We start from the raw sequence: 17,246 nt of genomic DNA on the forward strand, positions 1-17,246 counted from the left end.
CCTTTTAGCTTCATGAATTAAGCCCACTGTCAAATGATAAGCCGCTGTTGAGTGATCTTTTGAATTCAAATCACGCTTCATTGATGAATGGGAAGCTACCATCTCACCTTGTCTGTACGTTTTGTCAGGTGTCATTTAACCTAAGCTTTACAGGTGATACGATGTCATTGTTAAACAAATATTCAAAATGTAGGCAATGGATCTAATATTCCTTTCACTGTGTGATATATGACACCTGGACGGTGTTTGGGCATGAGTGAGGTTTTTCCACATTCTTTAGTCAACAAGAATTGTTTCTGAGAATGAACAATAAATTTGACTTCAAAGTTGTGGTCAGCTTGTCATTAGAGCTTGCTGTTTTGACCTGTCAACTGGCGTCCTGATGTCTTCTCTTGGAAGGGGAGGAGATGTGGACAACTATTTAAGCACAGCTGTTAGTCGGTTCAGCCCAGAGGGAGATCCTGAAGTCAGCACTTGCTGTGAAGATATATATCGCCTATTTTTGTCTTTCATATCTGCTGTAAAAAAAAAATGGCTAGCAGCAAATTTCAGCTTGGCTCCATTGAGAACCCTGTGAAGTTTAAAGATCAGGATTATATTTCCCTTAGAGATGCCTGCTTGAAGTCTGTCTCTATGTTCTGTGACCCCAGCTTTCCTGCTGACCAGAGCTCCATAGGCATGCCAGAGGATCCCAACCCTGACAAGGAGGTGACCTGGTTACGACCAAAGGTAAGTCTGTGAGTTAATAATAAGAGGGAGCCTTCACTAGAATTGTTATATGTTGTAAATTTCAATAGTCAGCCCTTTAAAAATCACCTATGTGTTCATGTTGCTAATTCTCCTCTTGTCAACATTAAGAGTAATATGGGTATGGAAGAACAGATGTTTGACACATCTATGCTTAAGCAGCCTAAAGTTGTATCTGAATTTAGACACTTTTACATTCCTAAAAAGACATTTGAAAATCAAGTAATAGGAGTTGCTTCCTAAGCTGCAGACGTGCCAACTGCATTTCTGTATCTGTATTTAATGCCGTTATTCATGGGATGCCTGTGGTTAGTGAATATGTGTTTTGTGACAGATCTACTTTCACACTTCAGTAGTGAGTTCCTGTGCTCTTCTGTGTTCCTGCAGGAGATCTGCGAAAATGCTGTGTTTGTGGAGGGCAGCACCGGCACCACAGATATCTGCCAGGGCCAGCTGGGTGAGTCTGTATTCTATCTATATACCATTCTATCTATTCTATCTTCCTAGTCAGCCTACTCATAGTGTGCCTGACATTTGGCCCCTCAGGGAAGCACCGTTATCTGGAGAACATCTGTCTAGAATCCCTCTCTTCCTCTCACTCTTCTCGCCCTGTGCTGCTGCCATTCCGTCTGTTTTTTTCCTCAGCAACGAAGAACTTGACTGGACTTGCAGGGGGGGGGAGGGATTCATTTAGTAATTAACTTAGTCATTTGCTTTCCTCCTTTCCACCTTTCCAATTCAGTTAGCTGTCTTTACTGCCTTCAGTGTGTGTGCATAACCGTGTAAAGTTTGGGCAAAAAGTGTCTCAAGGATGCGCGTGTGTGTTTGGGAATGTTGACCAAAGTATGATGTAGCTCCAACAGCACATTTTGTTCTTGGAATATAGTTGAGTAACTGGTCATAAACTCAGGAATTTTGTGAATTGTATATACTTTCTCTCTTTCTACCCGCTACCCCCTGTCCTGCCCCCCAACCCCTATCTGTCATCCTGGTTCTCTCTCTGCCCCCCTACAGCCATTTTCCCTTGCAACATAGATGAGCAGCTTTGAAATGTTAACACAGGAATGTAACAATGTGTTGACTGTGTACAGACAACAATGTGTGTGTGTTTGTGTGTGTGTGTGTGTGTGTGTGTTTGTGAGTGCGTGCATTTGTGGGTGAATATGATTTTGATTCTTCTCTTTCTCTACAGGTAACTGCTGGCTCTTGGCAGCCCTGTCCTGTCTCACCATGTATCCTAAGCTCTTTGTGAAGGTTGTTCCATCCAAGCAGAGTTTGACCGAGGCATATGCTGGGATCTTTCATTTCTGTGTAAGAGCTGTACACTCAACTTAGTCTGCTGTGACATGCAACAACATGTATATGAGTAACTGTGTATCATCTTGCATACATCACGATTATTGATAAGATAATTAAATGTAGTTTCTTTTATGGGGAATCTTGAGGGCAAGGTGACATTTTCTAATCATTTTTAATCAAGATTAAATAAGGAACACATATTTTCCCACAGGCTGACTTTATGAAATCTGTCAAAGTGGTTTAATGTAAATAATCACAATAATAATTTTGCAACATGACCTGACTTGAGAGAGAGAAAGTGGGAAAATAGTTTGATGGACTAAAAGAGATTAGTATATGAAGCAATAACACCCAGGTAAAGAGGATACGGGTTGAGGAGAAAAGTGTTCCAGGTGTCTTGCTATCGCCTCTGGACAAATGAAAAATCAGACACACCCAGACTCACACAGAAACAGACATGCTCTCTGCGTGCTCCAGTCACCAAACAGGACCATTCACCTCATGAAAGACAGCTTTCTTTTCACAATTTGTAACAATTTGGTCATGGACAAAACTGGATGGACTGTAATACACAGAGATAAATACTGTATAGACTATGAATAACATGTAGGCAATATACACTTTGAATAAGAAAATCCTTTAATTACTGAACTTTGCAAAGTAAGATTGCATAACAGCAATCCAGGATATTAATCATAAAAACATTAATCATTAAACATAAACCTAGTAAAAAAATTCATCAGAATCAGAATCAGAATCAGAATTCTTTTTAATGGCCAAGTATATTTACACATACAGGAAATTATCTTGGTGGTTGGTGCATAGGACATAAAACACATAACATACCAACAAAATAGCAAAAACAAGAATAAAAGACAAATGTTTTACAAGATAGAATATTAAATATATCTCTCATGCTACACATTGTCTCATCCCCTCCCCATCATCACCTGCTTGTCTGTTTGTATCTCTCTTATTGTCTCTGTGTCTGTCTTGCTTTTGTGTCCCTCCACCTCCCCTCGTCTAGTTCTGGCAGTATGGGGAGTGGGTTGAGGTGGTGGTGGACGATCGGCTGCCGGTGCGCAGCGGCCGTTTGCTCTTCAGCTACTCCCGCAGCAGAAACGAGTTCTGGAGCGCCCTGGTGGAGAAAGCCTACGCCAAGTACGTCTCAGAATAAGGACATTGATGTGTGTGTGTGTGTGTGTGTTAGATGTGTGAGTGTGATGATTGTGTGCTGCATGCTGCTGGATTTTGCGTTTTTGCTTGAGGTTTCATAAATTGATGGATTCAATTCAAGGATTTCCCACCATTTACAGTTGCGGATTGCAATTTTCTGTTTTACCACAATATTTGTGCAAAAAACGCAATGCTGGAATTTCTACATTATTTGCGACTGATTTTATTGAACTCAAAATCACCACAATTTTAACCTCAATTTTTGAGAATTCCTGCGGCAAATTCACTTCACTTCACAGTCACTTTTGGTTGCAACATCCGGATGTTGCACAGTTATCACATTGTGTTTGGGTGCATATCTGCCACTGTTTCTGTTCCATGCTTATCTTACATTTACATTTAGTCATTTAGCAGACGCTTTTGTCCAAAGCGACGTACAAGAGAGAGAACAGTCAAGCTACGAGCAATAGAGACCTAGTGTAACAATAAGTACATAAGAAATAGAAAAAAAGAAATAGAAAAGAAAGAGAAGTGCAGGAATGTAACTGCTGTAAGTGTGAGTTAAGCACTAGTCGAAGTGCCATCTACACATATCTACATCATGAATGTGTGTTTGTGGATGATGGGATACTGCTGCTTAGTATACTTGGACATTGTGCTTATGTGCTTATACATGTGTGTTTGTGGAGGTTGATGGGACACTACAGCGGTCTGAAGGGGGGTAACATCTCAGAGGGGATGGAGGACTTCACGGGGGGCATTGCTTACTCGCAGCCTGTGTCTGCCTACACGCCCTCTGTGATCTGGAGACAGCTCTCCGCAGCGCTGTCCAGGGGAACCCTGCTCAGCTGCTTCATACAGGTAGCCTACTACACACAGACATACATCTAGACAGACAGACACGCGCACACACACACACACACACACACACACACACACACACACACACACACACACACACACACACACACACACACACTCATTTCAGTCCAATGTAAACACTCACACACATAAGAAAGCACACTACATATACATAGAAACAGATATAATACTATAAAATGTACCTGCAGAAAGTGGAAACTGGAGGTATACTGGCTGAAATATGTAGATGTGTACAAATAGCTTTTCTACCATGGTTCAGAAAAATGACAGAGAACTCATAAATCTGACATAAGCCCTGCTAGTTGTTACAAGGCTGCTGCATATATGGTTGTGGCATGTGTGAATTGTGAATGATCTCTCTAATCTTAATTCTTCATTGCCATGTTAAAACCAGTGAGTGCTGAAAATAACACTGTTGGGATCAGAATCTAAATTATGCAAGACAAATACGCAGCACTTTGATGGAGGACATTTTGTCTCCCTCAGCCTCCTTTTGAATGTGTTTAACACCAGAAATCCAATCTCTTCCTTTTCCTCACATTCACAAGTGGCACCACATGTTGCTCTATAAAGAATTCAAAACTTCTCAAGTAGATCCATAGTCCAAAACACGCATATGAAAAACATTAAAATGACCAAACCACTTCAAACAAGAAATGTGAAGCAATGTGCGCTCCCAGCAAGACTTAGATAATGTTTATTTTGGGGATGAAGGGAGTCTTTGTGTCTTCACTGACAAAACAAGAGCAGTTTTACTGAATAGAATGCCAAAGTACTGAGAAATATTTTTTACCAAATCTGTAACAGCTTTTTCTCACTGCAACCAACATTTTCTTCAACTCAATTCAATTCAATTTTATGATGAAATTGTCTCAAGGCGCTTATAAAATTGTCTCAAGGTGCTTCAAGCTCAAATCATATTTCCTTAGAAGTGTTTATTCGGTAGGACACATGGTAACCTAATTTAAAAGCTAAGAAACTATCCTCAGTAGCTCTGTGTTTGTGCTACGTGCAGGCCAAGACCTGGTCTGAGATTGGGACCGTGACCTCAGAGGGGCTGGTGAGGGGTCATGCCTATGCCATCACCGACACAGACAAGGTTTGTTCCAGCCTCACACAACCTTCAATACAAAGCCTCTGCTCACCAGAGACAGTAATCGGCAGGCCCATCAAGTCGTTTCTTCAGTCTTTATGTATACTTAGTTTTTATGGTTATCTGTATATAATCTTGTATAACTATGTAAACTTTGTTTTTATGGTATCTGTATATAATCTGTATAATATCCTTGCTTTGGGAGCCATCATAGCAGCATAGCATGGTGTATAGCCTACAGCCTATAAGCATTACTAATTATTCATGTTGTTTATTACTCTCACACCAAATGCTGTTAGCGTATTAAATAATTGCTCAGGTGGCCGAGGCTTCACTTTAAATAACATTAAAAAAGCCTTCTAACAATATAGAGCAAAGTAATCGTCAATGGTGACGCAGTATCTTTGTGTGTCCACACTGCAAAGCAGCTAGTTAACTGGTGTGTGTCTGCAGGTCCAAAAGGACTCGACTGAGGTTCAACTGGTGAGATTGCGCAACCCGTGGGGTTTTGTGGAGTACCGTGGACCCTGGAGTGACAAGTAAGGAGGGGTTTGACTTGTTTCCCATCACTACCAAACGAGAGGGCACTTTTGTTTATGTGTACTGTATGTGTGTCTGGAATGCACAGGTCTAAGGACTGGGAGACGGTTGACAAGGCTGAAATTAAAAGACTGGAGCTTAAAAAGGCGGAGGATGGAGAGTTCTGGTGAGTCCGTACACAACACTTAAGTTAAGTTTGTTGATCAAACCGACAGACATTACCAGATGTCTACTTCTGATTTGGCATCTCTCTTTGTTCAGATGTCATGTGTATGTGTATGTATGTACACATGTGTGTGTATGTGTGTGTATGTACACATGTGTATATGTGTGTGTATGTACACATGTGTCTATGTGCTTTACAGGATTGCAGTGGAGGCTTTCAGCAGCCTCTTTGACCTGATGGAGCTGTGCAGCTTGAGCCCAGACTCCCTTAATGACAGCAGCAGCAATGGCGCCCCCTCTTGGTCTCTCACCTCATATGACGGCTCATGGGTCCCAGGTTGCTCTGCAGGGGGCAGCCGCAGATATAGACGTTAGTTTGTGTGTTTGTGTGTGTTTTTGTGTGTGTGTTTTTGTGTGCGCGCATGATTATCACATGTGTGTTTTATGTGGTCCTGGTTGTGCAGTAAAACATGATATTTAAATGTGTTTTGCACATTTGTAATCTTGCAGGATCATTTTGGAAAAACCCCACAGATATGAACATTAGTGTGTATGTGTATGTGTGTGTGCGTGCACGCAAATGTGTGTTTTATGTGGTTCTGGTTGTGCATATCAAACATGATATTTAAATTCAAACATGATATTTAAATGTGTTTTGCACATTTGTGATCTTGCAGGATCATTTTGGAAAAACCCACAGTTTCAATTGGCACTGACCGCAGCAGACGTCCAGGGAGAGGATGATGATGATGGAGATGACGATGAAGATGATGGAGATGACGATGAAGATGACGAGGAGAAAACTGATAATGCAGCGCTGAGTCCTTCCGCTCAGAAGCAGAAGGAGAAAGGGAAGAAGTGCACTGTACTGGTGGAGCTGCTCCAGAAGGACTGCAGAAGCAAGCGGACGGTCAAGTTCCTTTACATGGCCTTCCACATCTATAAGGTGAGAGAGCAGGAGTACAGAGGTAGAGAAGTCGTTTAGTAATCAGAAGGTTGCTAGTTCAATTCCCTGTCGAAGCGTCCTTGAGCAAGACACTGAACCCCTAATTGCTCCTGATGTGCAGTGTGCCATCAGTGTAAATGTAAAATGTGTATACCTTGTAAGTCGCTTTGGATAAAAGCGTCTGCTAAATGACTAAATGTAATGTAAATGTAGGAAGAGACAGAGAGGGGTTGGTAGTGATGAGCACAAAGCATTGATAATTGTGATATATGGTGAGATGAAACAGGAGAGAAATTTGACTTTGATTGGTGTACTGTTCCTGTGGTTTGATGTCAAGGCTCCAGCGTTAGCTAAGATGTACTCCTAGGGGAACACATACTTTTAAAATGCTGCTGTGGATAAAAGCTTGGACCCATAAGTGAATGTAAAGTACAGTTTATACTGCATTACAAGGTGCAGTTTCTAATCATTTTTGAAAGGTGTGTGATTTTCTGGTGCACACATTCACAGTGTAATTAACTAAATAAATGTTTTTTCTCTTTCTAATTGCTTCCCTCTGTTTTTCTCCATTGCTCTCCCATAGGTTCCTCCTAAAGTAAGACTTTTTTAATGATTATGATTAATGATTATGAAGCAGTAAAATGATTATGAATGATAACTCCTCAGAATGTCAGTGTTATATGTTTGGAACATTTTATGAATTGAGCCTCTCTCTCTCTCTCTCTCTCTCTCTCTCTCTCTCTCTCTCTCTCTCTCTCTCTCTTACTTTCCTTTATATATTTGGATGTAGTTCCAGAATAGCGTGGGCTGTCTGGATCAGGCATTCTTTACGTCCCATCGACCTGTGGGCCGCTCGGGGAAGTACCAGGCCCTGCGGGGGGTGTATGGGAAGGTGCTGCTGGAGCCGGGGATCTACGTCATCGTGCCCTCCACCTACAGACCCAACATCCCCGGGGACTTCTTCCTCCGCATCTACGCCAAGACCGGCAACACACTGGGGTGAGTGGGAAAGAGATAGCCAATCAAGCCAATCTCGATGAGATAATGTGGACCTAAAACCTACCTGTCTGCCGAGTTGCAGCTTTGCAACAAGATCGTGCTTGTAACAAAATTATTCTAATTTCAAAAGCTGTCAAACTGTTCTGCTCAGGAATCATAGACATTAAAAGAAACTCGTTTTGCCAAAGAAAAAGAAGAGCAAACTAGATTTACCACATTTAGGTTGCTTGTATGCATGCGTTATGGATTTATTTGTTTTGGGCTGAGGTGGGGGGGTCTGCCAATATTAGTAGGGTCGTGACCACCCCCCATCCCCCCAACCGCTATCCCCCCCATCTGCCGTCCCCCCATCCCCCCACCTGCACCAATTTCCTACGCCCCCGACTGAACAAACAGCTAGAGAAATGTGAGGAACAATTAGCTGAATTTCACAAAAAGTGTATGGGATTAGAATCGCAAACTGTGCCTTTAAACATCAATTCCAAAGAGTTATTTGCCTCCTGTGTTACAGACATGAAGAGTTCACCTGCTCCACTGACATCCTCACGGTGAGTGTATCTGTCATCATGAAGCACTGTTGTCTGTGCCTTACGTATATTATTTTCAATACTAATACAAATGCAATTACATTTAGTTATCATGTACCGTTTTACTTACACTCTCTCTCTCTGTGTCCCTCTCTCTCTGTCTCTCTCTGTGTCCCTCTCTCTCTCCTTCTCTCTGTCCTTCTCTCTCTCTCTCTCTCTCTCTCTCTCTCTCTCTCTTTCTCTCTCTCTCTCTCTCTCTGTGTTTGCTTCAAAGACCGTGATGTCAAACCCACCTTTGCCTGCGGACCAAATGAGAGTGGATAACTGGTTTGATCAGGAGGACGCCTCTGTAAGCCCTGCCTTCCGCTGTCATTAAAAAGCGCACCATGGAAACAGCAGTTAAAATAGGACTCAAAGTGGCATATTTAATTGTGTTAATTGTGTGACCATGAAGCTTATTTTGACCCATACATACATGTCTGAGCATGATAAATGTACAGCCCTTAAAGGGTCGTTTTCATGTTTAGATCAGCTTTCAGGCCTTCATTGGATTGTCCCATTTGATTGATCCCATTACATTTGGGGTGAATGAAGCACACCAGAAAAATCTGACGGTCTGTTCTGTTTTAGGATGACAGACTGGATGCTGCCGCGTTCAAGAGGCTTGTGAACTCAGGTTTGGCCATTCATCTTGATGAGTGATTCTGTGATAAGTGTCTTATCATGTTTGATCACAAGGGGGAGAAATATCCTCCAGTTGTTGTCATGTTGTCATGACACCGTGATCATGTCAGTCCTCTATATGAATACACAGATCTTCAGCCTCATCTAGTGGTTTCATGTTTACACTTACATTTGTGCCTTCTTGAAGATGCTTTTGAGCAAAACAACTCACAAACAGTATAAACCTCACATTGGGTTATAACACTCTGGATATGAAGGTTAATTCAACTGAAAGTAACGTTTCTCCCGTAGTTTTGGAGAAGGACTATCGTCTTCCTCTGGAGACTTGCCGACAGCTTGTTTTGGGAGAAGATGTATCCTTCCCACATGGCTAGCACTGGCTCTGGTTCTGTCTCTGTTTCTGTGTATCTGTGCATGCATGGTTGATCCTTATCAATAACCTACAGACTGGAGGACGGGCCAGACTGGACCGCACCCAGGCTCTGAAGCTTGTGACATCACTGCGAAACCTACAAGTCAGTGGTCCATTGTTTTTCCAATATTTTCTATCTGCTATTGTGAGGAAGATATGCTGGAGATTCTGTGATATGTGCTACGTGGTAGCTTGGCATCTTTACGCCAGTATGTATTCAGGTATTTATGTCATTGGTGCTCTTTCCCTTTTTCCTCTCTCACTCAGTCAACCTTTTTCCTACATGATGAGGACTCATCTGGAACTATGAGCCCCTTTGAGCTCGCTGAAGCCCTGAATGCATCAGGTATGCACACATAGTTCATAGGTCACAGCATATGAAGCCCTGAATGCATCAGGTATGCACACATAGGTCATAGGTCACAGCATATGAAAGGAATCGATGGTGCTCATTTATGTTCCAGAGGAAGTTGGGATGAGGTGCGTGTCTGTAGTTTTTACGTTTAGGCCAGAAATAGGAGCAGTGCTAAAAGGCACATCAGCTCTGACATATTTGCTTAAGTCCACCCAGTTCACTGCACTGGTACCACTCCGCTATCCTACCAGTCTATATCTCTCTTCCTCTCTCGGCCCCAGGTATGAAGTGTGACAGTGAGGTTGTGAAGGTGCTGTGGGAACGCTTTGGCTCTGGAGAGCTTCATCTGCCCTTCCATGGCTTTGTGTCCTGTGTCACCAGGCTGAGAACACTTCATGGTAAGCCAGCCCAACCACCCGCACTCATGACCTGACTGGATTATTGGCTGCTATTGATCATTGTCTTATGGTCTCTCTTTACCTGACACAGCGTACTACCAGTTGTAAATGTAAAAGTCTTTTCTTGCCAGTTTTTTTTTACTTATTTCCCCTATGTGTGTTTTTACCATATTCCTGGTACTGTCTGTACACTATGTTTGTGTGTCTTATTTCCAAAAAAAAAACGTCACCTTTTCTTGACCTATAATGGTCTGTGTTGTTCTCTCTCTTCAGACCTGTATCAGTCAGAGAGCCCTGAGGTGAAGACCCAAGGGATGACCACTGTAAGTATATCCTCATACTAGCCCTGATCGGATCTTTTCCTTGATTTCTCTCTCTCTCTCCTCCTCATCTTAAGTTTGGCAGTGACAGTAGGTGTGGTGAGGATGTTATCTGTGTGACAGTGATAAATCAGTAGTGGTATGCAGAAGTATATAGTAGTAGTATTAAAGTAGTATGATACAGTCTTTATGTACGCAGGGGACTATAACATAGGCTCTTCTGTCTCTCACAATAGAGGAGACATACCAAAGATGCTGGCACATTGTAGATCCCTCTGAAACAATTATGTTATTATTCATTAATATCGTTTGAATCTTGGTTACCATAATGTGATTGTGAGTTGTGACTGGAATTACAACTGGATTCTGCCATTCTAATAAAATGGCCTCTACCTCTTCTCTCTGCAGTGGCTACCGAGACTGCTGGCTTTGTGAGAATACTCCAGAATACTCCAGATCCAAGATGTTTCAGCATTCACTATGAGAGAATCTACAGTACGCTTGTCTCCCTTTATTCTTTCCATCAGCCATAAGAGCCTAAAAGCATTTTAATGTCTGAGATTAAAGTTTTGTCTGTAGTCTTTGTGGTAGTGTATTGTGACTGTCCAGTCTATCACTGAATTAGTTTAAGCATTTTATTCCATTCTAGTTAACAGCTGGAAATTATAGTTTGTAGGAAAGTGTGGATTTTAAAATTAAAGAGAAATCATTTTGAATATAGATGTTTGCAAAGTTAAAGGTCAATGAGTCAGAAAGTTTTTAACTCATATATTATGATGATGAGACATGAAGCTGATTAGCAACCCATTATGATTGTCTTTCATGTCTTTCATGTAGACTCTAGAGGGATATGAACGTTTTTACATTCATCATTTAAAACGCAGAGAAAAATGTTTTATCAAAATAAGTAAAGTTTTCCACTTTAATATTAACAGTTCTCTGCACAGGTACTTTATATTTTGTTCAGTAATCTGTTGTTGTAGCACTGACTTCATCTTGATATCTCACAGCAAAAAGTTTTAACATTTCAATGCATATCTGCGCTGCATTTCCTTGCACCTTTCCCATATTTCCGTTTTCTGAAATAAATGTATACAAATTGAAAAAGCAAATGATTGGTGTTGTTGATGGTCATGTTTAAGTTTTGTCACCTCTCAAACTCTCCAGTTGAATCCAGCGCTTCAGGCACTGCAAGCAAAGTATATTTTTCAAGTATATTCCATTTTTTCAAAGGCACATCATATGTGTACCACATCATTGTGTGTACAAATGTAATTCAGCTATCACTCATTGGCAACTGGCTATCGGTCAATGTCTTATTTAACACATTCATCAACAGGCTTGTAGAAGCTTCCATAAAGAGCACTACAAACATCTATTTTCATACAAGTATATCAACTAAAAATGTCTATAATCTTAAAATTAAGAATTGATTACATACAAATACAGTTCCTTCCACCCCCTTTATCTGTATAATTTGTATTAAAGACTGTTGGATACAATCCAACACAGAGGTATTCACGTACAATGCATATTTTTCAGCGATAAAAAAAATCAACATTTTAGCAACAAATTAGCAAATTTTGCATTTTAAAACCTCACTGCGTTTTCTTTTTGGAGAGGCTTTTCCCAAAGCACTTCCGGAAGCAGAAGCAACAAGATTTTACCACAATAAAAATGACCAGTCCCACTATGGCAAGCAGAAATGTAAAGACATCCAGACAGTGGTACTGGTACCAGCTGAGGTTGTGGGCCTGTACGCGCAGATGCTTAGCTCCTTTATTGCGCATGACAAACTCAATCCAGAACACGGCCTCGTCCAGCGGTTTCATGGGCTGGTCGTGGTGAATCCTGGAGAGCCTCATGATGCTCTCCTTGTATCTGGTGTGGAAAAGAATGACTGGAGTCAGTCGGCAGGTGTGCATCAGCACAATTGAATGATGCCACAACCTCAATACTCGGTACTTGGTATAAACTGCAAAAGCAGATTAAGTAATCTCCACCCAGTGCTCAAAATCAAATAACTGTAGGTTCATGCCAGACAGACAGGCAGTGTAGCTAAGTCACGCATTAAAGCAATGCAGTCATGCTGCAAAGCCTGTGAAACCAGGGAAGTTCAAGGCTGTGACCCCAACCATGCTAGCTAGCTATCTGACCTACTATAGCAATCCTTCACATTTATTCAACATAATTATGTAAAACACACAGACTACTGTTAACCTAGCCTCAATTTAAGCAAGATTACTCGAACTCCAACTCATAGTTATCAGGTACATGCTTTGGACTGCAGCCAACTGCAATGCTTTCTAGACCATTTGTGGTCAATGTTTAGCGATAGGGATATAAATTTGAGTGCCAACCATGTTCTTTTGTTAACCCACTACTACCTCTATTCCAACCTTTATAACCACAACATACAATATCTACTGAACATATCATTTCTACTGAACAATGTTCAGCTGAATACATTTGTCCTACATGACTAAGCAACAGTGAATTTCCAACAGTGAATACATGATTTGTCTTATTTACCTAAAGTCAATCAGATAAGCAACATAAACCAACTACAAGAAGAGAATGACTTACGATGGGTCATTAATCACTGTGTTGAGGGCCTCCACCAGATCTTTACTCTCCATCTTGCTGAAATCCAGACTGACAGCTGCCCCTTTGGTCTTCATGTGGTTCAGATTATCAGGCTGGTCGGCGAACAGAGGGATGCCCACCATGGGCACTCCGTGGTAGATGGCCTCATAGAGCCCGTTTGTGCCGCCATGGGTGATGAAGGCTTTGGTCTTGGGATGGCCTTTGTAGTATAACGTCACAGTGGAGAGTTTAGCACAACATTCTCGCATTAACACAATTTCTCGTCATAATAGGCAGTGTTAACTAAGAGTTCACCTAGAAGGTCATTTTGGGGAAGCCAGTCATAAAGTCTTGTATTGGGGGCCAGTGTCTCTGGTTTGACACCACTGTACCTCCATATTACCTAAGGAAGGAGCAAGAAACATTACTCCACATGGTGTATTATATCATTCATTAATATCATTATATCAGATTTGAAAGATTAGTAACTATGGTGCCATAAAATCACAACACAGGATATTCAAAAGACAGCATGAAGCCAATTTGAATATGTTAAGTTACTGAGTTACACAGTCCTATGGTGGAAAGTAAAATGTGAACGGTGCATTAAAAAATACATTCAACATCCATTAACCTTTTGAGGTATTTGTCCAAGTGCAGAAGCTATTGTATTTGCTCTCTCCATGGTGAGGTTCTTAATCATGGATCCCAGTGAGAACACCACAATACCGTCATCCCCAGAATTTTGTACAAATTCCTCCATGTCCTACAAAAGCATACATAAAAAAAACAACCACACCAAACACTTCATAAAGGCTTCAAAGGAGCTACACAATCCAACATAGAGGCACAGTGCATATTGTCCCATAATGCAACACAAGTGTTCATTTTATAAATCTGTTTTATAGCCTCACTTTTTGAAGGGCTTTCATTGAACATGATTTTCCAACAATAAAAATCAACACATCACATTTTGAGAATAGGATTTTATCTCACCTCAGGAAGAGGCTTTGCAGGTTTGCAGTGAAGGCCTCCAACAAATTTGAAATTGGGGAGAAGAGGTCTGGGGTACTCGAAATCCCAATAGGTTCGGATCAACCAAATGTCAGCTTTACTAAGGACATCACATAATTCTGTTGGTTTACCTGAGAAAAGGACATCACATAATTCTGTTGGTTTACCTGAGAAAAGGACATCACATAATTCTGTTGGTTTAGCTGAGGAAAAATGGGATATCTCTGACATTTATTTAAAAAAATCAATACAGCAATCATGATTGAAATAGTCAGAATAGAATAATATAAAATAGAATATTCCAAGAAGACAATGGCAACAGCAGTATTCCGTATGAAATGAGCAGAAAATAACAGATTACCAAATACATTTTGGGGTAAACAAACACAGTAAAATCAAGAACAAGTGAATTTTACAGACTGAGAAAGAAAGCAAGTACATGCATGGAATCATTCATAAAGAAAGAATAAATATCTTCCTTATGGACCTTAACTCTGATTTCACTTGAGTACATCAAAAAGTTCTGCAACCTTTCCACACAGTCCATGTGGTCTGTGAACTGCGCAAGCACGACAGGTACATACGACGGGGGTGTGGGCAATTGGCCACACTCCCTCTCAAATACATAGCCAAAGGAGAGCCTCAGAGACAGAACGAATGGTAGCTCTAGTATGTCTGCCAAGACGTCGCTATAGGGCATCATAGGGTCAGACAAGATCACCTCAAACTTCAGTCCTCTCAGTGTCTCCATCAGCGCCGCGTTACGTAGTATGCCATCACACATTATGTAGTTGTGAGAAATGATGCGGTCCATCACGGCTATCGTTTTAAAAAACATCTGTAATTTAGACAACTTCCTAGACTGGTACATCCACAGATCAATGAATTCATTCCACTTAGCGTTTACCCCGTGCTTCTCAAGAGGAGCCTGGAAAACCTGGAAGTTTACACGATCGCCCTGAAATGATTTCACAGAGGGCGAGGCTGAGTTGATTAAAACCGTAACACTGTGGTTCCGTTCCACAAGATCTTCCACAAGCATTCGCATGTTATGCCAATGACTATACTCCCCGGGTAAAATCAAAACTTTACCACTTTCAACGCAAAGTGGAACTATAAGAACGAAGAAGTGTTGCGATAGAATAAATCATTGCGCAGTTATGCGGGTTTGCTGGTCTTAATTGGCGAATTAGGCGAATTGACAATGGTGGTTTGGTCCAAAGCCACAGCTTAAAGCAACTCTTCCATTCACACTTCTGTCAAACTGTCTCATTTGTAAATACCAGTATTGAGGTTAATGTAGGGCTATGCGGAACGAGGCGTGGCCAATGTCTGGTAGAAGGGCATGTGTGGCCAAAGGTATGTTTTTCCTGTTTTGTGTAGCGGGTCATGAGAGATATGAGAGAAATGTAATTTTGTCTTTAAAGTCTTTACATTGTGTTGTGCATTGTCTATGTTCTGGAACTCACCTGCCAGTTCAGTATAAAATGGGTCCCACTTAATCTTCACCATAACATGGAGCAAAATATCTTGAGATAGATAGAACAGAAAATTTTTCAGCCTTTGTGCAAAATCCATCTGGTCTGTATACTCAAAACCAATCCCTGGCACATAAGAGGGGGGAGTGGGTAGCTGCCCACACTGTCTCTCCATGGCATTGCCAAAGGTGAAGCGTAGTGTTAGTATGAAGGGCACATCCAGAGTCTGAGCCAGTAGGTCACCGCACATCCACATGGGGTCAATGAGCATAACCTCATAGTGCTCCTGCTTCAACTTCTCCATCAGGCCCTTATTCGAGAACAAGGCCCTGCACACTACTTTGTTTTGCTCTGCGCCTGTGTCAACTATCTCCTTGATCTTCATCGCTGCCCCCAGGAAGCTGTCCTCAGCCATGTCATACATCCAGTATCTCAGCACCTCATCGAAATGTTTGTTGAGGTCCTCTTGAGTGAACGGAACCGGCAAAATCTCAAAGTTGAACTTGGAGGAATTGGTTGCGACGGATGGCGTGGCGGTGTGAGTGATGATGGTGACTGTGTGACCTCTGTCCACGAGGCCATCCAGGATGGTTTTCATGTTAAGCCAGTGGCTGAACTCGCCTGGCCAGACCAGGACCTTTCCTCCATCGCCACATGCGGTTAGACACAGCAGCGAAAGCAGCACCGGCAGCACATGCATAGTGGTTGACTGGCAGCCGTGACGACTGGGAAGGTGGTCAAGAAACAGAGCTAGGCTCCAGTCAGTCATAGCACATGTGATCTGGGGTGGAATGTGGAAGTGGAGCAGCCAACCAGGGAGGTGGAATATTGCGCAAGGTTTTTTTTCTTTTATGTGGCAGTCCCAGAATTATGCAACTTCACAAGGGAAGGTTCAGCTATCAACTGTGCAGCAGTCAACTCCCATTTCCTCTCATTCAACAAACTCTCTCCCAGGGGCTTTTAAATTAGACCAGGGATGCTAGGAACGGTAAATGCTGCAAACTGCAAACCAAAATAAAATCTTGGAAGAACTTTTGAGACTGTCAGCTCTGGCTGAGACAAGAAGTGGACGAGGGCTTTATTATCAACTGAAAAAGCAGCACACTCTCGCTTGTCAAGGCACGTTTTGAACGAAGCTTCGGCTTGTTAGTTCAGACAACAAATCCTTCATATACCCTTTATGCTCATTTGGCACAGTAAGCAACACAGGTTTCTTATGATTCCTTTGATAGGTAATCTGTGAGTGCCCTTGCACAAACATACTCTACCTTTGGACTTTGACCAGGCAATCACTGAACCCAAAGAATTGATCAACAATATTTTCTGGTTACAAAGCTACACCTGTAGTACAATAAAAATAATGCGACAAGGTTCTTATTTATTATTTATCTGTTGGTAAATAAACAAATTGTTTGGTGGGATAAAAAAAAAGTCTCTTAAATTATAACTGAAATCTTTGTTAAATATTAAAGCACTTATTTATATTTCCTTTTCAGTCATATTTATTGAGTAGTATTTTCTGTCATTGGAAAATAGAAGTTACAAAAATCCCAACACCCCTACCTACTGTTATTACTTGCAGCAAATGGCGAAAGATGACATTAGTCAAACATGGCATTATGCAA

General features: G+C 41.5%; 2 protein-coding genes across 2 annotated transcripts; one reads left to right on the forward strand and one right to left on the reverse strand.

Annotated features, from left to right (window-relative positions):
• The first annotated feature begins 531 nt into the window (after positions 1 to 531).
• Positions 532 to 11,292, forward strand: capn12 (calpain 12). Its single transcript, XM_031578437.2, has 20 exons — positions 532 to 729; positions 1,135 to 1,204; positions 1,940 to 2,058; positions 3,074 to 3,207; positions 3,912 to 4,083; positions 5,120 to 5,203; positions 5,651 to 5,736; positions 5,826 to 5,903; positions 6,103 to 6,272; positions 6,580 to 6,848; positions 7,639 to 7,847; positions 8,359 to 8,395; positions 8,649 to 8,723; positions 9,005 to 9,050; positions 9,350 to 9,411; positions 9,505 to 9,573; positions 9,738 to 9,816; positions 10,107 to 10,223; positions 10,497 to 10,546; positions 10,952 to 11,292. The coding sequence occupies exons 1-20, from the start codon at positions 532 to 534 to the stop codon at positions 10,976 to 10,978; spliced, it is 2,151 nt and encodes a 716-aa protein (XP_031434297.1). The 3' UTR covers positions 10,979 to 11,292.
• Positions 11,293 to 11,658: 366 nt separating this feature from the next.
• LOC105902453 (UDP-glucuronosyltransferase 2B15-like) lies at positions 11,659 to 16,368 on the reverse strand. Its single transcript, XM_031577789.2, has 6 exons — positions 15,613 to 16,368; positions 14,126 to 14,274; positions 13,764 to 13,895; positions 13,445 to 13,532; positions 13,130 to 13,349; positions 11,659 to 12,424 (listed from the first exon to the last, which is right to left on the reverse strand). Exons 1-6 carry the CDS (start codon positions 16,319 to 16,321, stop codon positions 12,142 to 12,144), a joined length of 1,581 nt encoding a protein of 526 aa, XP_031433649.1. The 5' UTR covers positions 16,322 to 16,368; the 3' UTR covers positions 11,659 to 12,141.
• Between the last annotated feature and the right edge of the window lie 878 nt (positions 16,369 to 17,246).

This window comes from Clupea harengus, chromosome 12 (genome assembly GCF_900700415.2).
Source record: "Clupea harengus chromosome 12, Ch_v2.0.2, whole genome shotgun sequence".
NCBI lineage: Eukaryota > Metazoa > Chordata > Actinopteri > Clupeiformes > Clupeidae > Clupea > Clupea harengus.

Coding starts and splice junctions, on each gene's coding strand:
- capn12 (XM_031578437.2), top strand. CDS start 532: ATGGCTAGCAGCAAATTTCAGCTTGGCTCCATTGAGAACCCTGTGAAG. Junction 1,205..1,939: donor TATCTGCCAGGGCCAGCTGG/GTGAGTCTGTAT, acceptor CTTTCTCTACAG/GTAACTGCTGGCTCTTGGCA. Junction 5,204..5,650: donor CCATCACCGACACAGACAAG/GTTTGTTCCAGC, acceptor GTGTGTCTGCAG/GTCCAAAAGGACTCGACTGA.
- LOC105902453 (XM_031577789.2), bottom strand. CDS start 16,321: ATGCATGTGCTGCCGGTGCTGCTTTCGCTGCTGTGTCTAACCGCATGT. Junction 13,896..14,125: donor CTGCAAAGCCTCTTCCTGAG/GTGAGATAAAAT, acceptor ATGCTTTTGTAG/GACATGGAGGAATTTGTACA. Junction 13,533..13,763: donor TTGGACAAATACCTCAAAAG/GTTAATGGATGT, acceptor CTCCTTCCTTAG/GTAATATGGAGGTACAGTGG.